The sequence below is a fragment of the Chelonia mydas genome, chromosome 6 (genome assembly GCF_015237465.2).
Source record: "Chelonia mydas isolate rCheMyd1 chromosome 6, rCheMyd1.pri.v2, whole genome shotgun sequence".
In the NCBI taxonomy this organism is placed as follows: Eukaryota; Metazoa; Chordata; order Testudines; family Cheloniidae; genus Chelonia; species Chelonia mydas.
Genome location: NC_051246.2, coordinates 44,018,671 through 44,044,970, shown reverse-complemented (window position 1 = coordinate 44,044,970; position 26,300 = coordinate 44,018,671). Strand labels below are relative to the sequence as shown.

At 41.8% G+C, this 26,300-nt stretch overlaps 1 protein-coding gene across 1 annotated transcript in view; it reads right to left on the bottom strand.

The window, feature by feature from the left end:
* DCDC1 (doublecortin domain containing 1) overlaps window positions 1–26,300 on the bottom strand; it is a 369,285-nt gene that overhangs the window by 65,673 nt on the left and 277,312 nt on the right. The window contains exons 18-19 of the mRNA XM_043549349.1: window positions 4,371–4,494; window positions 1,211–1,392 (exon numbers count right to left, since the gene is read on the bottom strand). Coding sequence (XP_043405284.1) covers window positions 1,211–1,392; window positions 4,371–4,494 — 306 coding nt within the window. The remainder of the gene's footprint in view (window positions 1–1,210; window positions 1,393–4,370; window positions 4,495–26,300) is intronic.

Below are 26,300 nucleotides of genomic sequence, written 5' to 3'. Positions count from 1 at the left end.
ATGACAAAGTAAAGGTCAACAAAGGTAATTATTGCATGATAAATAACTTCCTCCCCCTCACAAGCATTTTTATCAATACTCCCCCACACTTGCAAATTTCCTCTGCCATTCTGGGTTCATCTCAAATGATGATCCGGAGAAAACCCTTCAGTATGGACCTCTATTCATTCATTCTCCACTTTTCTCACTACTTGGATAGAACCATTATCATGTGGTCTTGGTCTTAACTTTGATCAAGATGGCAAGACAAAGGTGGTTTGTTTGTTTTTCCAGAAGATAGGCTGTGTTTGCCTTTCCCTTTCATTTTTAGATTACTGCTTCAAATCTAGTTGGTCAGGAGCCTATTCTACATGAAACGCATTGAAGGTTTCAATTCATTTCCAAGCTAATCGATGTCAACATACTAAAAATACTTTCACAATGGGCCCTGGTAGCTGTTGAGGTAGAGAGGTCAAAGATTTCATAGGTTACATTCCAGAGCTAGCCTCTACAATTCCTAGAGCTGGTTTTACTGGGTCAGGGTAGAAACACATTGAGCCAGATTTTCAGTTGGTGTCACTCAGTGTAATTACTCAGTGTAATTCTTCTGACATCAATGAACCTATGCCAACTGACACAGGCAGAGGCTCTCATCTATTAGTGTGTTGAGGTGGAGAATCTTGCTGTGTCGCTTTCCAAAACCTACCCATCCCCTGGCCAAATAGAGGAGTCTGATCTCCATGATTTTAAACAGTGCTACCTAGTCAGTCATAAAGCAGGAAGTTCTAAAACACCAGTGTGGCTTGCACTGTCCCAGATAAGCAATGTATAAACTCAGTCTTGCATTCTGGCTTCAAGGAAAAGAAGCTGCTAATAAACTTGGGTCTCCCTGCACAGCAGCATAATGTACTGTCAACAACAGACTTTGAGCAAGCAGGCCTTTTACAATTTAAGGTCACATATCATAGGTTAATGACCAAAGAAGTATTCTCAGCATAAATTAGTTTGAATTAATTAATACATTGTGTGTACATTTTTTCTTTACTATTTCAAAGTAAGAAAAGTAGTTGTTTTGGGAGACAGTACTGTAACTTTTGCATAAATTCTTGGTTTATTAGTAACACATTGTAAAGTTATTCTAATTGGAGATATATGCAAGTTAAAGTGAACCATATGTCTTAAGAAATTATGTAGTTTATGACATTATTAAAATAAATTGCTATTTCCTTACTGTCTGTTGAGCACATTTGTAACATCAGGTCCGATGATGGTGATAGCCTTGCTTTTGTCCCTGTCTCCATTGTGCAAAGCCCTCAGTCTCACAGGTATATACCAATCTGACTTCTTGCCAGATGGTTTCTTAAGTGAAGGACTGTTTGGAATCAGCAATCCCTCAATTGGCCAGTCAAAATCCTTTAAATAAAATAACAAAATATTCATTAAGTTTAATACATGTAGTCCAGAAAATAATTGTTATTTTGGTTCTTATTTTGTTACACAAACCATTTCAATGTTTTTAAAGTTAACCTTAGTAAAGTTAAGGTACCACAGTGATGGCTGAGGTATAAGAACCTAGATAGATGGAAAGACAGACAAAATGAAATAGTTGCATAAGTGATTTTGGAAATATCGAGTTCTGGCTTCTCAATCTTGGAAGGGAAAAAATAGGACAAAATCCTCAGAGTTCTCAGTGGAACAAAGAAAGGGAGAAAGAATGCTGGAGTCTGTCAATAGTCTGAATCAGATGCCCTTTATCAGTATATAATAAACCTCAGACATGAATGACCAAAGCTACTCTGTAGTTTGGGAAGGAGGGATTGTGTTAAAGTAGGAGTTTTTATTATTTTTCCACCGTAGAGAACACATCTTAATAACTACAGTCCTGATCTTGTAAACACTTATGAACATGCTTAACTTTCTTACTGTGAGTAGTCCCCTTAGGTTGTAATAGTTAAATTAAGCAAACATGTAAGTCTTTTCAGGATCAGTGCCTATACTGTCTCCTGGAAAATCTCCATGTGATTGCACAATATCCTTGTAACAACAACAACAACCACTTAAATGGGAAAGTATTATTAGGAAAATGTCTTGGAATAAGTGTTTTTTCCCTTTATTAATCACACTGTCTCCTTTTGATCTTCATTTCCTCTCCCACATTATTTTGTTCCTACTTTTCCCCTTTGATCTTCTGGATATGCTGCCCAGCTACCTAGTTCCCTCTTCCCCTGGATATTCCTTTGAATTTCTATTATGGACACCTGATTTCTCTCTGATGGGCAGCTCCTGACTGATTGCTGGTGCTCAGGAGTGCCATTCTTGAGAGATGCTGCTCTTATTCTATGTGGTAGTGGCCACAGGGCAGGTGACTAAGTTGTCTCTGTTCTTTGTTTCCAGTTACCTCTAGGGGCATCCAGACTTTTTTTCTCCCCAATGAAGAGCCTAGACACCTGAGGAAGCAGAACTGTAAAAACAAGGAAGAGGAGCCAGCCCCATGTGACCTGCCTGATGTTTGCAGATCTCCAGTGGCCACAGGCTATAATTTGAGTGCAGCGTGCACCTCAAGGTAGGGAGGAGGCAGGAGGCTTTTTCTGGACTGGCAATATCAGCTGAGTTGGTGGGGTTCAATAAGTCACTGATCCTTGTTCAGCTGGGGTGGGGAGGTTATATAAACCCTGCCCCTCCAATCTGACCCCCCTCTCATGCTTGATTAGCAGTTGCAAAGAGTTGGCAGAGGAGCCTGCCTTGGTTACACGTGGCCATGGCCCTCCCCTATGCAGGGCTGGGGGTCCCAGGAGATTCAGGGTAACTAGTGGGTCCCATCTGAGATCACCCCAGGATTATAGGGCAACAGTGGCAGGCAGCAGCAGGACCCAGAGATCATGCTGTTGAATTAATTACCAGAGGAAGGAGGAGGTCCAGAAAGTCCCACTCTGGTCAAGAGTTGACAAAGGGCCAGTGTTATCTGGATTAATTTGAGATTAGGGCCACCCAATGAGGACTTCAGAGATGATACAATGAGAGAGCAACAAAGAGTCAATCGTTTCAGGAACATAAGTACAGTGCATCAAGTTAATGTTGCTAGAGCAAACTTAGCTGCTGGAATGCCAAGTTTTTAGTACTTGATCTCACAATTTAATGCTGCATTCTCTATTTTTAGGCATTTCATTTCCTACCTAATTTATTTTTTTAAGGAAAAGAAATATTCCTTCCTTTGCCATAACCTGCTGGGTGTTACTGAAATAGGAATTGGTACTATAGTCCGCCAGTTCCACTATATATATGTTGAACTGTTTTAATATAGTAGAAATACTGCCTTTCATTAAGAACAGATGCCTCATCTTCAATATTTTGATTGGTAAATATTGTGAATATTGCAGATTAAGAATGTTTAAAAAATCTGTTTGAAATCTAATAAAGTTCTGAATAATTTATTGTATAAATACCTTCCCCAATCTTCAAAGTTCCCTTTGCTAGTCAAGGATTTAAATCCTCATTTCCATATATTTGTAATAGAGGGGATGGAATTTTCAACTTTTGCTTTGTCAATATTAGTACATTTGTCCCAAATTCATGAGACTCACTAACAGCACTGTGCAGCCTGACAAATAACGTTCACTTAGAGGAACAGACAACTTTCAGTTTAATTCCAGATGAAGTTTAGTTTTCATTTATAAAAAACAATCTTCTATGTCTAGGTTCAGTATGGCTGAATATCGTTTCATTTAGGATCCAGTTCTGCCACACTAACTCACTCTAAGTAGTACCTTACTCCATAACTAGACACACTGATTTACGTGTTACAGGTAGCAGAACTGGGCCTTTGTTTTGAAAAACAAACAAACAAAAAATGCTGCTATCATTTAAAATAACTGAATACCGATAAAACCGGCTAAAGTTAATAAAAAATGAAAGTACATACTGCAGATTTGAAGCATGACCTATGGAATAATCTCTAGGAGAAAAATTCAGCCTTGTGCAGACAATATCCCTTTTACTGCCAGCCAATGTTTGACTCAAAGATGAGTATTGCAACAATCAACCATGAAAATATAAAAGCCAAAAGAAAAAATAAAGTAAATGTTACCTTTTCTATGAAAAGTTAAACATTGAATTGCACATTAAATAGCACACAGTATCCATGGCAAAGTATTGGTGTTTCAGAATTAAGGACTGGTAGAACAAGTCTTAAAGTTCCATTCAGTTTGCAATAATTCATTAAAACAGACATTTTTGCACTAACACCAGCATCTATTTTCATTTATTCTTTCCAAAAGGAGAAATTGGCATGGCATGGCATGGACAGTATATCACATCTGTTCGGCTTCAGCAGATGTTTAGCAAACTAAACAAACTACTGCATGTGTTGTTACTTCTTGAATGCATGAAATTACCTCATTAAGTTCTCCATTTGGAAGGAGAGGCCACATGTATGTCAGCTTATTCCACAGTGGATTCTCCACTTTGGAATGTTTCCACTGGTCTGGTTTAGTTGTCCCTTCATGCTTTATAGCCCATCTGAAAAAAATGAAATTGAATCTCTTTTTTTATAATTACACTTCCAAATGTGAATAATTCTTGAGCAGTTAAGCTACAACTTTCTCTCCAGAGATAGTGCAGACCAAAATCCCGGATATGGTTTGAGATGGGTGAGCTAACACCCTGGATCAAAAACTCCTGAAGCTGGAGGTTTGAAATCCACCTCTCAACCTTCACTTCCCCAAATCTTGGAATGTTCAGATTCGACCCGTCAGAGAGTTTTTGAGCTTTGAAACTGGGCCCTGATCCTGCAATTGACTGTGTGCAGTTGCACTCAGTTGCAGGATCAATGCCTGGAATTCTGATGTGAGTTTTGATCCTTCTCTTTGAATGGTTCCTTGACCATACATAATGTTGAGAGTGATGGAATGCACACCATTTTAGTCGTTAAAGTAATTTTCATATTGTGCCTAGTTACATACCACACTGAAGTAAATGATAAGTAGCTATGAGTTGCAAGGTTAAAGTGCCATTAACAACTATCTACAAGTGTCAGAAAGTAATGCAATTTCAGTGCCCATTTAAAAAGAGAAAAAATCAAGGAGTAATCCGTTATAAATACATAAATATAGGCCCCAATATAGAAGGGGCTTAAGCACATGCTTAACGACAAATGTGTTTAAGTCCCATCAATTTGACTTATGCATATACTTAAATTTAAGAACATGCTTAAATATCTCTTCATCCGATGAAGTGAGCTGTAGCTCACGAAAGCTTATGCTCAAATAAATTGGTTAGTCTCTAAGGTGCCACAAGTACTCCTTTTCTTTTTGCGAATACAGACTAACATGGCTGCTACTCTGAAACATCTCTTCTGAATAGAGATGCTCTCCTGATTTTCAGCCATAATATCCAATATATTGTTCAACTAAAGATATGGGACATCTTAACATAAAACTTTCTTTGGCTTACTTGCTCTACAGATTCCAGGTTTATTAAAATGACAGAAGATTTTGATTTATAATCTTGATTATTCATCCTGAATAGAATCCCTAGAATAGAAACTAAGTATATATATTCTTAGTAATTTGTATTTTGTATGGGGAGGTACTTGCTTTCCATGAATTTCTGCAAGTCCTTACAGGTTATGAGTCCTCATTGTCTTCCTCTTCTTCTCTGTAACGTAATGCAGATTTCCTAAAATCCCCTGTTGTATATTTCAGAACATCTTCCAAAAAGAATATAATTTATCTGTGGTCTCCAGCATACAGACTCTACATTTCAAAAGGAGCTGTTAGAAAGAATTAGTAGAATGAACAGAATGGGAAGCAGGCCCTCCTGTGGGTTTAACTGGGACTGCTGGTTAAAACCGAGGCCACTGAGATTGAAATGTACCCATGGATTACTTGCAAATGAAATGACAGAAAAATAATAAAAGCAATTTGAGCTAGTAAATTTCAAAGAACATCATAAGAGGATCATGTATATTTGTTACACAAACTTACATAACCATCATATTTGACATCTTCTCAAAGCTCTATGACAAAGATGGAAATGTGGCAATGCAGAGCAAACGTTCTATGGCTACAGAAGAGCTGGAAGACACCATACTCTGCATAGAAAGAGCTGAAGCCCTTGTGCAGTTTCAGTCCAAAAAATACTGAACATCTGCAGACATGCTCTGTTTATTCCCATTTTGGTTTTCCAAAACGGAGAAATGTCTTTATTCCCGAATGCAGTTTTTTCCATATTTGGCTATCACTTGTAAGTCAGAACAACTGGAAATAACAGAAAATGCACTCAGGAAATGGGTTTGGTTTTGGCTTTGTAAGAACCAAGCAAGAATAGAGAGTGAACTTGTTCCATTATGTTTGCAAACCACTGTAGGAGAAGTGGATGCTGCAAAAATGTATAGGGCCCCAGTTAATAAGTACACAAAAGCTTAACCTTTAAGAATTTCTATGAAAAATTAAGAATGAATAGAGAAGTGATCTTAGTTCAGTACCATACATACTCTCTGGAATCGATTCCCCACTCAAGGTATATATGTCACTGCCATGGAGAAGGGTATATTGTGCATAGAGTATTGTGACAAAGCTCTGTCCTTGCCTCCGTGGGTCCCGCGTTTCCTGGCGGATTTCGCTAGCCTCAGAGGCTCACTGTGACCCTCCATGTAACCCTTCTTTCTCTAGAGACAAGGGTCACAGTCTACTGAGCCATTTTCATCATAAGCCAGCAAGGGAGGTGAGGAGAAGTTATCCTTCCTTGCACAGTCTCTTGTCTCCCAGTCTCAGTGATTAATCAGGGGACAAAGGTGTGTGTGGGGGGGGGGGGGGAGCCCGGGCCCACCCTCTACTCCAGGCTCCAGCCCAGGGACCCTAATAGTATCAGCTATGGCAGCTGACCTTTTAGAAACATGACATGTACAATTCCCTGGGCTACTTCCCCCACAGCAGCCCTCACTTCCTCAAGCTCCACTTCACCCTTACCCCAGGGCCTCCTTCCTTGTGCCTGATATGGTGTGTACTACTCAGCCTCTCCAATAGCACAACTTCCTTCCACAGCTCCTGACATGCACACCCACCTGACTGACTGGGAGGCTTTTAACTAGTTTCAGCCAGCCCCTGATTGGCTTCAGGTGTCCCAATCAACCTAGCCTTCTCCCTGCCTTCTGGAAAGTTCTTAATTGGCCCCAGGTGTCTTAACAGACCTGGAGCAGCTTCCATTTCACTTAACCTGGTACCAGGGATTTGTTTAGCCTGGAGCTAATATATCTATCTCCCACTACTTTTCTATAGCCATCTGGCCTTGCCCCGTCACAGTATATATAGCATATGAAAAAAATCATTTGGTATAATATATACAGGGCCAGATCTTCTATTGCCTTGCACCTTTTATAATCATTAACATCAGTGTGAAGTGGCTGTAAAATGATACCAACTCATAATAGTGAAGTTTCATACCCACTTCACACTGATGTTAATGACTACAGAAGGTGCAGGGCAACCGAGCAGCAAGCCCACCAAATTTTAGCATACAGCATATGTATTTAAGCTTGTATTGTGCATATTTAGAGACTTTGAATACAAAATGCACACAACTTACTAAATAACATACTGTAGATGTTAGTGTGATGGATGTGGAGCTGCTCTGTAATAATTTGTGAATATTGTATGTTAACCTGGTTATTAGGATGTCTACTGTATTAAGATATTGGTTTAGGAGAGAAACGAGGTTGGTGAGGTAATATCTTTAATTGGACCATCTTCTGTTAGTGAAAGAGACAAGTTTTTGAACTACACAGAGTTCTTCTTCAGGTCTAGGAAAGAAAACCAGAGTGTCACATTGGGAAGAGATTGTTAAGCATAAGAGGTACCACCTTGTAAGTAGCCCATTAACACCTCTGTAGTCACAGAAAAAAGGAGGGGTAGTAGGTTACAGATTGTTGTAAAGAGACATAAAACCAATACCTCTATTGAGTCCATGATCTTTAGTGTCTAGCAAAGTTATGAATTTAAGTTCCTAAGCTCATCTTTTGAAGGTGTTGTGAAAGGTTCCTTTGAGGATGAGGACTGAGAGGTCAATATGGAGTGATCATTTTGTTAAAAGTGTTTGCCCACAGATGACATGGTGTTTTTGTCTTTTATCACTTTTTTGTGTGAGCATAGTGATTGTCTCTTTGAGCACAGTAATTTTATCCACATAGTTGTTGTTGGGGCATTTAGTGCATTAGATAAAGTATACCACATATTATGATAGGCATGTGTAAGACCCCTGGATCTTGAAAGATGTGTTGCAGGGCATATTGATTGTTGTAGCAGCAGAGATATGTTTGCAGGTTGTGCATCTGTTGTTCTGGCACAGTCTAGTGCCACACTGAGTTGGTGTGTGGGGAGCTTGCTTCTGACTCAGGAAGGTTGGGAGGCTGTTTGAAAACCAAAAGAGGGGTTTTGGGAAAGATTTTTTTCATGATGTGGTCCCCATCAAATATGGGTTGTAATTGTTTGATGATATCCTGTACAGGTTTCAATGTGGGGTGGTAGGTGACAACTAGGGTGGTACGGTCAGTGGGGGCTTTTTTCTGTACCGAAGCAGGTTCTCTTGGGATATTTGGATGGCCCGTTCCATGATGTGATCTACTTCTCTGGTGGAGTGTCCTTGTTTGGTGAAGGTGGTTTTAAGTGTGTTTAAGTATGTATTTTGGACTATCTCCTGAGAACATATTTTGTGGTATCTGAGTGCCTGTCTGTAGACAACAGATTTCTTGGTGTGTGGGGTGGTTACTGGATCTGTGAAGGTAAGTCTGGCAATCCGTGGTGTTCTTGTATATAGTTGTCTGTTCCATAGTTGAAGCTGATCGTGGTGTCAAGGAAGTTGATGCTGATATGGGAGTGTTCTAGAGAGAGTTTGATAGATGGGTGGTGGTTGTTGAAGTTGTGGCAGTTTAGGTCATTTGTCCAGAGAATGAAATATCATTGATGTATGTCAGCTATATAATTGGTTTTATGGTGCATTTTTCCAGAAATCCTTCCTAGAGTTTAATAGCAGTTTGTAAGGAAAAATTTACAGGAACAAGAAGGGGAAAGAGGTGCAGCTAGTCCTGTAATTGTGTCAGTTAGGCAGTACACTAAGGCATGTGTATTACAGTGATAACACTTTTAAAATAGTATATATGTTTGGTATTATGATATATAATAACGCAGTGGTTCCTGAAGTGGGGTCTCCAGACTGTTGGTGGTCCGCTGTCGTTTATGCATGAGTCTATCCCTTGAGCTAGGGCCAGAATGTGCCAGATAGGGTTCCGGCACTTTTGCCAGATGGAGGATGCCATTTTGTTTTCAAAATGGAGTCCTCCACACAGAGTTACCTCACATGCCACCATGCATGAGAGCTCATGCTGGCATAGGCATTCCTATGCTCGGGGAATGGGGGTGGGCTGTTCCGATAATATCAGAAATGAAAGAAATGAAAGGGGTCTGGGACACTTAGATGCCAAAGGGATTCCTGGGGAAAAAAGCTTGGGGACCATTTCATAAAACATTAAAAACTGTGTTCTAAAAATGCTCAAAGTATGCCTTTTAAAAATAGGGACATTTACAAGAAAAAATTTTCTTCTTATCTTGGCCCATTGAACAGAGTACAGGGCCAGAATCTGCTACACTTGTTTACGCTAAACAGTATCTCACTCTGCAAGCAGTCCCAGTTAAATTGACGGGGATATTTATGGGGTAAGGTAGTACTCAGTGTAAGTAAGGTTGACAAAATCTGGCCCAGAATTATGTTACTCCTGGGGGAATTCTGCGGCAAAAAACCAAAAATTATGTGCACAATATTTTAAAATTCTGCAAAATTCTGTACATTTTATTTGTCAATAAATAAATGTAGCTCCTGCATGGCAGTGGGGAGCACAGGCCACTGGCTGCATTGAGGTGGGAGGTCACCCTGACGCCTCCACCTCCCCCGGTACAGGGACTCAGCAGTGAGGCTGCACCTGATCCTGACAAAGTACAAGGGCTGCACCTTCACCAGAAACACCCCGGAGCCCTGCCCCTCTGCACAAGGTGCACCAGGTGTGGTGGACAGGTTCAGCCCAGCAGGATCCAAGTGTGGACAGGCTTAGTGTGGGGGGATCAAGGTGTGGGGTAAGAGGTTTCTGTGTGGGGCAATCTGGCTATGGGCAGCTCAGTGGGAGATCTGGATGTCCAGGGGCTCATGGAGGGGTTCTGGGTGCGGGGACAATGGGACTCTGCAGGGGATCCAGGCAAAGGTGGTTGGAGCTCAGCTGGGGGGGTTTGGGTGTGGAGAGATGGGGCTTGTGAGGGGGTCTGGATGTGGGGGACTTAGTGGGGGGGTCTGGGTGCTGGAGGCATGGAGATTGATGGGGTGGGGGTCCAGATGCAGCTGGTAGGGAATCAGTGGGGTTGGGGTCTGGGTGTTTGGGGCTCATTAGAGGGGTCTAGGTGTAGGGGGGGTAGGGCTTGTCAGGGTGAGGGTTTGGTGGGTCTGCTTAATGGGGGAGCCCCAGCTGCTACTGAGGGGATGCTGCATGCCGGGCTACCACTTCCCCCTGCAAATCCCCTATCCCCTTTTCTTCTCCATCCCCCTCCCTAACTCCCACATTCCCTTCCCCTGCCCTATTCCACTGCGGGCACTCACTGTTGCACAGAAAACAGGAAGGCTCCCAACACACAGAAGGAGAACACAACTGGGACTAGGACCCAAGAGGCGGCATTCAGCTGCAGAGTCAGGGGAGCCTAGATGCAGCCTCCTTCAGCTGGGCAGCTCTACACTTGCAGAAATGGGGGCGGGGGGCTGTGGCACATAATCCATGTTACCTCCCACGCCTCACCTCCATTTGGAGGGGGGCAATCCCTCCTCAAAAATCCCCCCTCTAAAAACTGTGCCTGGGGTCGTCCCCCGACCTCTCCCCCTGCGCAGCTTCCTTTTGCTTTCCTGCCATTTTCTGCAGGAAAGCACAGGAATTCTGCGGGAGGGAGGAGGGTTCCTGCGGGTGCACAGTCACACAGAACCCCCCCAGGAGTAATATTATGTGAAAAGATGTGTGAGTAAACTTACCAACACAGATGAAAGTGCATTTATGGAATATGACAGATTTGATGTTTTTTCCTTATTATTATCTTTTCTACCAGGAAGGAAGATGGTTTTACACTTAAAACTATTATTGTGCCCATAAAAAACAACACAATGTTTAGGCTTTCTAAGCCCTTCAGAACTTTAGTTTGACAAAACAATGGAGGCTGCTGAGAGATATACCTCAATGCACTACAAATCCATTCAAGGGTGTCCACCAGTCAGTAAGACTCCACAGGATGCCTGACTAATCCTCAAAGGGGGACAAGGTAGAAACTGAGGATGATTGTCAGCTTAGGGTGCAGGGAATCAAGGCTGAAATTCACTTCTAGGAAGTGTTCCTACAGGTGGCTTTGGCCCTAAATACTATTTAAGGACTCAATCCTGAAACATGTGGTGCATAGGGGCAGCAGTTTGTCTTCATGCTACTACACATAGGATTGGGGACAAACTAATGCCAATTAAGCTCTGAGCACAGGACTAAAGTGGAACAAATTATGCATAGGACTTCGTGAACATTTTCTGCACTGGGGTAAATGTAATCTTGAGAGAATTTTCTTCTAGACAGGCCTCCTGGGATTGTCTCAAATACTTTTTCAGCTAGGTCGGGGAAGTACTGAGGGCAAGACTAAATTTGCACATTTTTTAAAAACCTGAATTCAAGTGCAAAGAATTTGCTAAATGAAATCAAAGAATTCTGTAGAATCCTGCATGTCAAGTATTTTATTGTTGGAAACCCTTGCAGTAGAAACTCCACAGGATGGAATTTCAGACTAATTTCTTAGGACTAGCCTGTGCACTGCCACTGGGGCTTCCCCTGGCACCCAGTAGTGCCTATAAGGTACTACAAAGCCATTAATATTTTTATTTTGTGGGTTTAAGAATGATCCTTATTCTTTTTTTAATTTTTACGGCTTTATTTTCTCTCTATTCCTAATAGTGCTGGAAATAGAGAAGGAAGAGAACATGCCACTGACATACTCTTGAGGCCAGGGCTCTTTTGGATTCAATAGCATATCTGTGGGTCTATGATGGTTCTGCCAGGTTTTGTGTATTATTGTTAATGAACATTCACAGCATTCACCAAAAGGTCTTTGCAGAAAGTGCTATTAGGCTGCCAAATTTCAGCACAGTGTGAATTTTTATAGCCAAGTTATAAACCCCTGAAAATTGTGTTTTTACAGATGAAAAGCTGACAGATCCTCAACTGCAATGGCATTAATGGATGCAACTGTAATGACTGTATATGTGCATAAAATAAATTATATCCTTACAGCCTTTCATATGTTTGTAGTATCACTTATCACGGAGGGATTTGAAAGTCATATAATTCCCCGAAAATACCTCTAGGTGGAGGCAGTGATTCACAAAATCCCTCCTGCCAGACAGTTTTCTAGATGCTGCACTGCAGTTACTTCCAGTTAGCATAATTTAATTTCCCTATTCAGTGTATTACTGATGCAATTGTGTGGGTTATTTTTTCAGTAGATGCCTCACAGAAAGTAAAATAAAACTATTCATGCGCTCAATAGCTAGCAAATCTCTCTCTCTCTCTCTCTCTCCCCCCAGCACAGACACACAGCTCAAAGCAAGTTTAAAGACAAAATATCAGAAGTTTAACCCCAGACTTGATATATGTGTTAAGAATCTTAATTACAAAAAAAAGAGAAGAAGACAAGGCACACCACTTATAGTTTCATTTGAAGCTACAAGAGACAGCCTGATCTATGTTTTTAAATCTCCAGTTGCTGACATTTTACCACTCTGCTGGCAAAATTATACACAATCTTTTTTCCAAACCAGATTTGCCTTATCTGTTCATTTATTTTCTTCTGGTGAAGTCAATAGGGGCTAACGTGCAGACTGGCCCTGTAGGTGGCATGTCTGGCTGTCCTTACTAAAGAGCCATGTCCCATCAAGTGGCCACAGATCCAGTCTTCTGTGCTGTCAGTCATGAGTAATGACTAATATCATAGGTCCTGTCCCCCTGCTCCCCCCTCAAAACAAATTGTTTTGAACTCTTTAAATGACAATGTATAAGAAGCAATATAACATTTAAGGTGGAAAATCACCAAAAAGGTGTAAAGGGGAGGTCACACGAACAGGGAGAGCCAAGTTGTCAGATATTTCGGCTAAATTTTCAAAGTGACTAGTGATTTAGGATGCCACAGTTTTTGAGTTCTCTATTTGAGATACCATATATGAGCCAAGTTAGCAGAGACTAGTTGTACAGCACAATATGAAAACCTGACCTCTTTTCTGAGTGTCCACATTGCAATACCTTAAAACTCAAGAATCTCACAATGAGTAACTTCTGATAATTTAGGCCTTTGTCTAAGAGAAAAATAAATGAACAAATAAGAAGACCTGTCATTCTTCTTCACTGAAGATCACAGTATGACAACATTCTCACTCCAGGGCTTCAACTCTCTACTTCATGTTATATGGAACTCTCCAAACTTTGAAAGTGGTTTGGTCTTTAAGGTTATTGTCCACAGGATGGGATGTCAAGTGAGCACTACCTGGGATTGCACATTGTGCTCTGGATTGGCTGCTATCCTTGAAACTTTGCAGTGAGTTCATGGTTTAACAAGATGAAACAGCTCTCCAAAGAAATAAATAAAATGCGTCAATAAAAATGACTGAAATATAAGAACTGTCTCAACATGTTAATACCAGAACAAAGGGGTAAAAATTACCACCCCTTCAACGTTGACACCATCCAAACTCTCCATGTTGGTGGGTGGATGCGTGAAAATTCTGATGAAATGTTACCTGCAAAATTACAGGTCAGTAATTTCCCCTTCTCTAGAGACACTCTCTCACATAACTCTCACTCCTGGAGAGTAAGGATCTCAAGGGATGTCTCAGAAGAAAAGAAGAGTGTCTGTAAAGCTACAAAAGGCAGTAAGAATAATGCCATGGCTAAACACAAATAGGAGAATTTATTTAGTTATTTAAACAGTAAGGGGGTAAGATACTTTCTAACAATTGCAGGCATAATACAGGTAACCTGAAAGATGCAAGCGAAGAGAAAAGCTTGAAATAAAACTGACCAACTTGAATAATGAATATTACAAAGTAACAAACTTGAGCCGGAGGGAAGATTTGGTCTCCCCCTGCCTCAGAAACAGATTTTGTATCCTAGAGAGATGAAATGGGATTCCCTCTTAGAAGCCAAATCCAAGCAATAATACTTTGGGATGTATGAAGAGCGGACCAAGGAGTTGCCTTGCAGATGATTGTGATGTAAACATCAACAAGGCAGGCAGTGGAGGTCACTGTGCCTTGGATAAATGTTTCTTGACATGGCCAGTCAGGTGACAGCAATGTGAAAGGTAATCAGACAGTACTTAGACCTGATCCCATTAGAAACAGTGTTGCCCCAGTGAACTGGTGTCAAATGAAACAAAAAGTTGAGTGAACTTCCTAAGGGCTCTAGTATGCTGCAATTCATCATCATCATCATCACTCCCATAACCGCACTGGTCATTGGGGCACCATCACTGATGAGCAATCAACCAATTGTCTCCACCCCTGATGATTGTGTATCAGTGCTTGAGTCTCTGCGAAGTCCATTCCTGTCCACTCTTTTATGAGGTTTACCCTTGTGGTAGAAATGTTGACCATACCAAGGAGTTAAGTGATCAACCATGGTCTTCACCTTGGAACTCAAGCTCTTTTAGATATGCCGGTACCAGGCCACTGAGCACTTTTTAGGACTGAGGCCTGGAACTTGACCCACTATTCTGTGGGAAGCAAGTGGAAAGAACAGAAGACAAATCTGATGTGTTTGCAGTAGCCTGTGTTGCTGAGGAGATGTGCTGAAGCCTTGCATACTACTTGGAGTTTGCTAAGTACTGATGGCTTCATGCCCAGGTGTTACACTGCTGTAGTCCAGATTGGAGATGATAAAGGTGTTTAAAATGAAGGCCAGGACATCATCCACCAAAATGGGATGGAGTCTCCTTGCTAACTGGGAATGTTAGAAAGCCCTACTGTTTGAAAACTTAGTATCAGTGAAGAATTATAGGAGCACTCCTAAACAATGGTCTGAAATGGACTGATTGTGGGGGTGAACCTGCCACCAAAAGACAGCACAGTAACTGTAAACTATTCAAAATGTTTTCCTGTGCCTCCCAGCATAATCTGTGGCTTGCTTGAGTTCAGCTTCAATAAACTGTTCTTCATCTATGAGCTGATCACCTCCAAGCACTGGGCTACATTGGTGGTAGATATGTGGCGAAGGATACATAGAGCATGTTGTGTGTCATCTGCATATTGCTGGCATTTGAGTCCATGTCATCTTAGCGGTTCACCTAGTGGCTGCATGCAGATGTTGAACAGAACCAGAGAGAGATTTAATCCTCGTGGAACTCCACAAGTAAGAGTCTAATGGTGGATGTGCAGTTTCTTATCACTATTCTTTGGGTATGTTCCTCCAGGAAGGACTTAAACCATTTACTACATTCCCCTGACAACTCTCTCAGGAGAACATTATCTCATGGTCAACAGTATCAAATGTTCCATAGAGGTACAGGAGGATAAGAATGGATGTTTGCCCTCCATCCATCGACAGTAGGAGATGATACATCACTGCCTGTGACAGAGTGCTGAGAACCAGCAGCTGAACCAGCACTCTGGTCACTGTTAGTCCAATTAGTCTCCCCAAAGAAGGGACTGACTGAGGGAAGCTGGGGCTAATTATTAGATCAGTCTGAGCTGGGGTACCTAAGAAGCTAGTTAATCCATTAACTGGAAGAACAGAAAGGTATATGGGAAGGACGTGCAAGAGAGAGAGAAAGAGAGAGCAAGTCAGAAAGGCTAGCAGGGCCAGGGTAAAGAGAGATTTCTGTGTGGAGAGATCTCTTTTCTCTGGCAAAAGGGGATGATGTTTGTAAACAGAGTTGCTGAGTGGGACTGTAATGGAATGGTGGCTGAGATAGCACCAATAAACTACACATCAGGGTTTACAAACTGAAGGTGTTAGAGCTATTTGTCTGAGAAGACAGGAGCAGAGAGCTGTGCCCTGTCACAATGCCACTGTAGAGGTTTCAGTTCCATGCCTTGCTTGAATCCAGTTTATGATGGGTCTAGGATATTTGCTTCAGTTAGATAAGCCTGTAGGTGGTCTTTGGCTAGCTTCTCTATAAGCTTTCTCAGGAACAGAAGGTTTCAGAGGCAGTTGTCTAGTACGGATGTTTCCAGTGTGGGTTTCTTCAGTGACAGTTTCACTATTGCTTGTATGAAGGAGGAAGGCAAGATTTCTTCCCTGAATGAAGCATTAATTGTTTCATTTGCTCAAGATTCTTTTTAATCAGCCAGGAAAGGCTGGGTTAGATTCACGGGTCTTGGGCCTGGACTTCACGAGGCTGTCCGGTACTTTCTGAGAAGTGTATGTACTGAACTACAGGAATGCAGTTGGGCTGTTTGTTGGCTGTTTTAGATGGAGTGGATCAGTCTAGAGAAGCCTTCCCAAATGTGCACGATATTTTCAGTGAAGTAGGATGATAGCTCTTCACAGCACTTGTGCAGGGTTCTGTAGTAGGCTGTAGGCACCCAGGACTGATTAAGTGGTTACCACCCTGAGTAGCTCCTTAGAGCAGGATCTGGCAGCTTCAATGGAGGCTGATGGGAATTTTCTCTTTAGGCTTGGAGAAATTTTTTATGTTACAAACTGTTCCAGCCTTTGTTTTCTACCTTTGGTGTTTGAGTTTCTGACCCTCTCTCTTCATCTGGGGTAGGGTGTCAGAAAACCCAGGCAACCTATATGGGCAATGGGGAGGAAGGGGCTGTATGGGAGCCAGTGAGTTGAAGAATGAGACTAGGGTACAATGATAATGATTCACCAGAATGATTCCATCCTGTGGGAGGAGTGCTGCAGTCTTTTAGCATACTTTCAAATTTGAGTCTGAGTATCTTCATGATCAAATCAGGGTCAAGAGTTTTGTTTTGTTGCATGGGAAGTGGGAGAGATGACCACTGCTTTAGTGAGGTGATGGCCTGTCCAAGTCAGTAGCTGGATTGTGATGTCCTAGATATTGACATCTAATCCAAAAACCTGTCCAAGGTGAGACCAGCTGTGTGGGTTAGGCCAGGGATGATCTGTGAAAGTCCTAGGGAGGCAAGTGATGAGATGAGATGAGTTTGTCTGTTTGTTTGCTTTTGCATATATGGCCTTGTCAACATGAATGCAGAAGTCTGACTCTGAGGATGATAAATCTGGAATATTTCACCACCATCACTGACAAAGTATCAGTAAGGTCCTTTATGAGTCCTTTAGTCTGTGGTGGTCAGTAAATGAGCACAAGTCCTACATTAGCTTTGCCTCTGGTTTCTATTGTTACATGAATGAATTCAAATGCCTTACTTGTGGCAACTCTTTTGGATTTGATGTTTGCTGAGAAGATAATTGCAGTGCCACCTACCATCTTGTTTCATATGGGTCTATTTTGGACTATGTAACTTGGGGGATGAGATTGGCTAGTGGAAGTTTCATGGAGTCATTCAGCCCAGTCTCTGTGATGCAAACTGTATCAGATATTTCATTGCTGATGAGGTTGTATATTGTTTGTTGGTAACTGATCTTGCACTGCTCAGCATTAATTTTGGATTAGTTTTGGTGCCTGTGCCTTGATGACAGTATAATGAAAAGATCCACTGACATAGTCTTAATGGTTCTTTCAAGCAGGAGCATGTCTTTCGGCTAAGAGGAAGCCCCACTGAACAATGCATGGGCCATGTGTAGTCAAGAAGATCAGGGGGAAATGGGGATAAAAGGTTCTTAGGGAGATCATGGCAGGATGTAGATGGTGTCAGGCTAGCTTTGTGCTCCAGACTCCTTAATAAACCCTTCCGGTTTTGGTGCTTCTGAAAAGGAGGCTTAGGGCCTTTGTTTTCTGCTGGTGATTTGGGCTCCAGCACCGTGAATGGTGTATGTGAGGCATCTCCTGAAGCCAGCTATCAAAGAAAATAAGTGCTTTAAAAAGGAGCATTTCCTTTCCCTCCCTCTGGGAGAGGCATGAGGAATAAGACACAGGCCTGAGAGAATGCAGGGTGGCCTTTGTCTTCAGCCAGACCTCCACCTGTTCCCCAAAATGATTCTCTCAGCTGTTGAATGTGTTCTTGAGTCTTTCTTTGGGCATCTTTGTGGACCCTGAAGATCTTTTTGAGCTCCTGGTGCTTGTCATGATGAAGGCTCAACCTGGGCAACGGCCTTCTTTCTTCTAGAGCTTAGCTTGGCTTTAATTATGATATGATAGTCCATGACTCAGAGGGTTGCAGCAGTGGATTGGTTAACTCTACATCTGAATGGAATCCTGAGTTGAAGCACAGGAATGTGGCATGCAGTAACATAAAAGTGGCTGGTCTTCCCTCTATCCACTGCTGCTTCTTGTGTGAGAGCAGCAGATATAGCTGCCAGTATCCTCAAGGGATATATTTTTTCTTCATTGCCTTCAAGTAAAATGCAGTTCTGTGAGAAGCGTGCTGCAGTTTTTTCACTAGTTGGTCCCAAAAAAGGGAGTAAGAACTCAGCAACACAAGATGACGGGATCCTGGATCATATATCTCTGAATGGCAGCATGTGTAGATTTGTGAACTGGTACCAAATCAAAACCAGCTGTTCTAGACAGCTTCTGAAAAAAACTGGGAAAGATGTCGGATTCTCCCTTGAACAGCTGCTGTCTAGTGCTCTACCAAAGTGGAAATACAGTTGGCATCAGAGGATCCTAGAGGATATTGTTTGACTCTTATCTGTTTGGCCATCTTTGTTGCTCCTTCTCCATGGTCTTTCATGGTTGTAGATGAATTCCTTCTACGTGTCCTTTGGTTGAAATATTGAAAGGAAGGTCTGTTGTCTGAGAGAGAATGTTTTTGTTGCGGGGAGCTGGCAGCATAGGCCTTTTTTCCTTTTGCCTGTCTAGAGTGCACTGTGTGAACTGAGTTGAATACCACACAGGAAACAAAGAGTTAAGAAAATAAGGTTTTTGAAGTTAAAATCAAGACTTTTCCATCTTCTGTCAAGAAACAAATACATTGATTCCAACAATATAATGAAGTAAAATGCAGAACAGTATATAATTTGAGCATGATACTGTATGTAATAATTACTTTAGAGAACACCAGCCCAAATCAGCATGCCTCTAATAAACAGGTACGAAAAAATTAACAGATTAGTATTCTATTACTGCCAAGGACAAATGATTTTTCTTCAGATGCTCTGTCTTTGCATACCATGGCCCATTTTGTTAGATATAAGCCAACCTTTTCAAACCTTGGTGCCTAAACTTAGGCTCTGAAATTCATATTTATGGACCTAAATAAAAGTGACTTGATTTTCTAAAATGCTGAAGTGAGCACCTTTGAAATCAATAGGAGCTGTAGATACTAGGGCTTTTGAAAATCAGGTTACTTTTACTCAGATGCCTAAATAGCAATAGAGGAACCTAAATTAGGTTTGGAAAATTTGGGCTGTGGTTTTTACATGTCTAAGTTATAACCAGCTTATTCATATCTACGTATTATGTGTAATATAACTAAAATATAGCTGTTTCATGAAAATAGATGAAAACACTGAAACACTTTCCATCATAAATCACATTTTGGTTTAATCTTTGTTTATAATTTGAAGATTAAATCCCAATACACTATATTCAAAAAATTTGAAAATAATACTAGTAGCCCAAAACTCAATATTTCTGGATGCACAGAAGTTAAAGGAACTGAAAACTATTCAATGAAATCTATTTTTTTTATTTTGAGGCTAAGCATTCCTTGTTCATAAATATCTCTCCAGATATTTTACTAAAACATGCCAATTCCTGCTTGAGAGAAGAGGAGAGACACACAGAGAGCATGTGCTGTTCTATTTTCTTATATAAATACATGTGTCTACTCCATATTTATTTAAAATATCAGTTTTGGGTACTGGGTATACCATGTAGATTTCCCTTTTTCTTTCTCCTTTGTTCTCCTGTGTTGTATTTTATTAGATGTAGGTAATACACTGGTTTGAGAAACTAGATATTTATGTGCTTCTGGGATACTGTTGTGCTGATCAATGTGATTTAGCTATGCAGAATTTTCATGGAACATTTTCTTCACCTCCATACCACAGAACAGTCCTCTTTTACAAGGGGTTTTTCCAGAAAATGAACATGAAGAATCTTCGTATACAAGTGAAATAATTTTGCTTTTCTCATTTGTTTGGTAAATGATGTGAGAAATTTTTTTCCTACTGCGTAGACTTTCTCACCCACTATATGCTCAACTGCATTTCCATAAAAAGAAAAGGAGCACTTGTGGCACCTTAGAGACTAACAAATTTATTAGAGCATAAGCTTTCGTGAGCTACAGCTCACTTCATCGGATGCATACAGTGGAAAATATAGTGGGGAGATTTTATATACACAGAGAACATGAAACAATGGGTGTTACCATACAGACTGTAACAAGAGTGATCAGGAAAGGTGAGCTATTACCAGCAGGAGAACAGGGTGGTGGGGGGACCTTTTGTAGTGATAATCAAGGTAGGCTATTTCCAGCAGTTTACAAGAACAGTAGGAGGGGAAATAGTCTTACTTTGTGTAATGATGCATCCATTCCCAGTCTTTATTCAAGCCTAAGTTAATTGTATCCAGTTTGCAAATTAATTCCAATTCAGCAGTCTCTCGTTGGAGTCTGTTTTTGAAGTTTTTTGGTTGAAGAATTGCCACTTTTAGGTCTGTAATCGAGTGACCAAAGAGATTGAAGTGTTCTCCGACTGGTTTTTGAACGTTATAATTCTTGACGTCTGATTTGTGTCCATTTATTCTGTTACATAGAGACTGTCCAGTTTGGCCAACGTACATGGCAGAGGGGCATTGCTGGCACATGATGGCATATATCACATTGGTAGATGCGCAGGTGAACGAGCCTCTGATAGTGTGGCTGATGTGATTAGGCCCTATGATGGTGTCCCCTGAACAGACATTTGGACACAGTTGGCAACGGGCTTTGTTGCAAGGATAGGTTAATGGGTTAGTGTTTTTGTTGTGTGGTGTGTGGTTGCTGGTGAGTATTTGCTTCAGGTTGGTGGGCTGTCTGTGAGCAAGGACTGGCCTGTCTCCCAAGATCTGTGAGAGTGATGGGTCATGCTTCACGATAGGTTGTAGATCCTTGATGATGCGTTGGAGAGGTTTTAGTTGGGGGCTGAAGGTGATGGCTAGTGGCGTTCTGCTGTTTTCTTTGTTGGGCCTGTCCTGTAGTAGGTGACTTCTGGGTACTCTTCTGGCTCTGTCAATCTGTTTCTTCACTTCAGCAGATGGGTATTGTAGTTGTAAGAATGCTTGATAGAGATCTTGTAGGTGTTTGTCTCTGTTTGAGGGGTTGGAGCAAATCCGGTTGTACCATAGAGCTTGGCTGTAGACAATGGATCGTGTGATGTGGTCTGGGTGAAAGCTGGAGGCATGTAGGTAAGTATAGTGGTCAGTAGGTTTCTGGTATAGGGTGGTGTTTATGTGACCATGGCTGATTAGCACCATAGTGTCCAGGAAGTGGATCTCTTGTGTGGACTGGTCCAGACTGAGGTTGATCGTGGGATGGAAATTGTTGAAATCATGGTGGAATCCCTCAAGGGCTTCTTTTCCATGGGTCCAGATGATGATGTCATCAGTGTAGTGCAAGTAGAGTAGGGGCATTAGGGGACGAGAGCTGAGGAAGTGTTGTTCTAAGTCAGCCATAAAAATGTTGGCATACTGTGGGGCCATGAAGGTACCCATAGCAGTGCTGCTGATTTGAAGGTATACATTGTCCCCAAATGTGAAATAGTTATGGGTGAGGACAAAGTCACAAAGTTCAGCCACCAGGTTTGCTGTGACATTACTGGGGATACTGTTCCTGACGGCTTTCATTTCCATAAAAATAATTAAATAAAGAGTTGTTGTACCTGTGTCGGTCTCAGGATATTAGAGATACTAGATGGGTGAAGTAATGTCTTTTATTGGATCAACTTCTGTTGGTGAGAGAAACAAGCCTTCGAGCTACACAGGTGTGTCTGTCATCAACAGAATTTGGTCCACTAAAAGAAATTACCTCACCCACTTTTTCTATTAAACAAAAATGTTTTTATAATGTCACTACTCTTGTTGTTCCCACCTACAACAAAGAAGGAGCCACACAAGGCAGACATCACCACATGTCCCATACGGCAATGAATAGTGTGGCCCCACAGAGATACAGCAGCTGTTCAAGAGCAAGACTTTCCAAAAGTGCACTTATTAAAACCTTAACAGTGGGGATCCTTCCCAATCCCTATCCAGCTCTCCCCTCAGATTTATTAAACTAATCCATTTATTTCAGACAGGGTAATTGTGTTCCTCTGACTCCCCCTCAATCCATGACCCACTTATGCAGCAACTGCACCAGTCCCTACACAAGCCACCCTTAAACCCAGAAGATCTGACAGGGCTGCCATAGCAACTTCTTCACCATTCACTTTACATCCTTAGTTTAGGGGGCATGGACCAGGTTGCCTTTATGCCCTGTCAATCCCTGACTGCAAAAATGACCTCTTTGGGGCCTGGGCAGCTGAGTAAATAGTAACTTATGACAGGGAATTTAAACTGGTGGCCCCAGGTTCAAATATCCTCAAAGGTGGTTTAAAGCCATCTATCCCCTCACTCCCAAGTTGCACTGATTGTACTTCTGGCACAGACCAGGATCTGGGCTCACAAAAAGTATTTTTATTTGATATAACACTGCCAGATTGAGTGTCACCTAAAGACACTACTGAAACCAGATTCAACAGGAATCTCACAGGATATTAATTCAGAATTAGTTGTAATTATACTTGGGTAATGGTGATTCTGAAGGCAACAGCAGAAGTATGGTGAACCGGAAAATGTATATTTCGCTCATTTGACTATTTGCCTCTTTTTAAAAAGCTCTGTTGTTCATATTTTTGGCGTTTCTAATTTCTAATCTGTTATTGACTCTAACTGGAGCATGCTCTCCTCTTAAATCTACAAAATGAAATGATAAAATCAACAGAGAACGTCTTGTCTGTAGCCAGCCTAGTGGCATTATATCAAATATGCTACACACTGCTGTGCATGATTCCTACTGCAAATTTACCAGCAGATTTGAAATTTTCTCTCTGTCTTACTGTCACTCTGTTTTCCTAGTAGGAAGATGCAGACTTATGTATGTCATGCACATCAGGTGATATTTCAGTTTCTGGGGACAGGTGCTGCCCACATAGTTTAAAGAAGCTCTGTGCAAGCCAAACAATGGAATACTACAGACTCTGATCTCTAACAGGGCCTTATCCTAGTGTAAATCTGTTGGATTTAATGGAGTTATTCCAATGTATACTGGTGTAAGTGGGTACATTGTCTCGAAACAGATTAGCATTTACCTCAGCTGCCTTTATCAAGGAATTAAAAACTACTGTATGTGAGTGAAGTGAATGAGTCTTCAAAGTAAGGAGGCACAAAACTCTATGGACGCTGATTGTTTGTCCGATGTTCTCACAGGCCTGGATCCACACAAGGGTCTCCTGTCTCCATGGCACTGTCCCTCCTGTCTCTTGTCTCCAAGCGCAGAGATTATACGGACTGGGGTAGGTGGATGGACCTCTGCCCTTCCAACCATGTGGAAATTCCCTATAAAAGATACTAAAAAATGGGGCTTAATTATCTTTTCTATATTATTCTTCCTTTCTCCAGCTGGAGCCTGCCATGGCCAAGGAAGTTTCTATGTAGCACAGATCCAATGGAGCTCACTACACTAGAGATGTGGGGACATGACAGGCCAGACAAGCTGCAGAGGTATAGGATATTCACACCTTTGTCCTGGTCTTCTGCAGATCTCTAATTATCTGCCAAGTTTGCATGGCAGGCCCCATGGAATATTCTGTGCAGGGATATCAGGGGTGGAATCCCTAACTCTGTCCCTGAAGTATGAAAAGGGAGGAGCTCAACAAGATGTTCCTCATGGAACTTTTCCCACAGCCCTCTCTTGCAGGCACAGAAGTTATGGGATGGAAAGCACCTGTATGGTTATCTTATTCATCCTGTTAATGGATAGTCCTCAACGTTTATGATAGTCTCACCACAAATGATAGGAGATGAGGCTTCCATACCATCCAAATGAAAACTATTCTCAGTTATTCTAAGTCACAAGAGTGAAGTTCTTGAAGATTATGGACTAAATAAATCTCTATACAGAAAACAAAAGCAGAATTATAGTAAATAGGCATGAGATTTTAAAAATATATCCTTAAACAAATAATTATGGTAGATATGTAAAATCAACCAAATCTGCAGCCATATATCCCAGGCTGACTTACATTTCCTATTCTTATAAGCAGGGTCAGGCATTTTTGGCACCTGGATGGAATACCTCCAAGGAAAACCCAGGGCACTATAGGAAGCAGTGTTGATGATTAGGTAGATGGCACTCTTCTCTCTGGGTTAGAACTAAATCATTTTCTTAGCAGGGTGAGGGGTAATGTGCTATTGGAAATGAAACATTAAAGAGGTGGCTCTGGTGACTCTACATTTAAGATTTCATTCAGAATTGCACTTAAAACAGGACTGAATTCTCTGTTTTTTCACATTCAAATGACTGAATTTACTTTCCAAATTTTATACTCAAACTCTTGTTCGGAAAATTGTATTTTCTATATTGTACAAGACCTACTGATTTTGGAAGAGGAAAGAGTTACAAATTCTCCCTTTTTGAAATTTTGGTCCCAGGCTTTGCTCTCTCAGGCTAAAAAAGCCAAAGTCCCCACAAACACCAAACATGCATTCTTTCTATATATCACCAAACAGACATTATTCCATTAATTTGCCATGAGTTCTAGCTACGCCAAGAGTATCTGATGGAGCTGTCATCTTCCATCAGCAACCTCCATTTTCTGTCCCTTGCCAGCTGTGCTCTACACACATCCCAGGTGAGCATGGAGGTGGGCTAGAGAACAGGAGAGCATGTTGATGGGAGTGGGGTTGTGCGGGGGGCTTTAAAAGGTGATCAGAGGTGTCTGTGATGTGCGTGTGGGAGGGATTGTTATTAGGGATGTGTGACGCAATAGTATTAAGCAGGCATGTTGGGAACAGGGGACTGACTGGGTTCTGTGTAGTGGAGTTAGGAGGGGAGGCAGGTATTGTTAATTCCTTAATGCTTGAAGGACTCCCGTGATGCACAGAAAGCTGTGCCAAGAGAGATGAGTGCCTTGAACTGAGGCATCAGCTCATCAAGGACTTCCACCAGTCAAGTGCCTCAATGTGAGCAGCTCTGGCCAGGCAGCCCCTTCTAGCTGATGCCTCTCTGCTGAAACATTCATTCCACCATAGCCTGGCTATCTGCACAAGCCTCCCAAGAGAAACCTGTCCCAGACCCCAAGCTTCTCCTATATCTGGATCATCCTCTACACACCATGAAGCAGCACTAAGGAGATTTTGTGGATTGATGGGGAGATGAGCAGAGATATGAGGGGGCACAGGAAGGTGACTGGTGATACGGGAAAAAATGGGCTCTTCAAATAGGAAGGCTTGGGGTGGCAAATGCAGAGTGGAGAGGAGATCCATTGTGATTAACCTCCAGAGGTTCTCCAGGGCGCTGATCTTCTCCAATGAACCATTAATGGCTCACAACAGTGGATTTGCTTTCCATTCCACTTCTGCCAACCTCGGCCCCTGCACCCCAAGTACCAATTATAACCCATGCTCCTTTCACAGACCCCTGCTCCCCATGCTGGTCCCCCTTCATACTCATTTACCCTTTCAGGCCCTCTATAATCCCAACCCCCCTCCTCAGAGATTATCCTCATGCCCATGGACTGTCCCAGTGCTGATACATATCAACATTTAAGATTTGAATGTGGTAGGAAAATATGTGGCATTGTGCGGAGCAGAGTACGGGAGGGATGATGTTTAGGTGTGCGAGGTGTTGGAGGAGATGGGGGAAACATTGCTGTGTGTAGGACATAGGAGAGGAGTGCACATGTCCAGAGGACAAGTAGGAGAAGCAGGGTGAAGTGGGTCATGGGGGACATGAGGATTCAACTGTGATTGAGGCAGGTGAGGATACAATAAGGATACCAACAGTGAAAACTATCCATGTGAACAGAGATCGGCAGTGACATATAGTTATCAAAAGCCCTGGGAAATTACCCCAAGCAAAAAAACTTTGGTAACTTCAATTTAAGTTTGCCCATGTGCAATTCCCACCAATGCAATCACTACAAAACGCACGTAAATTGGCAGTTA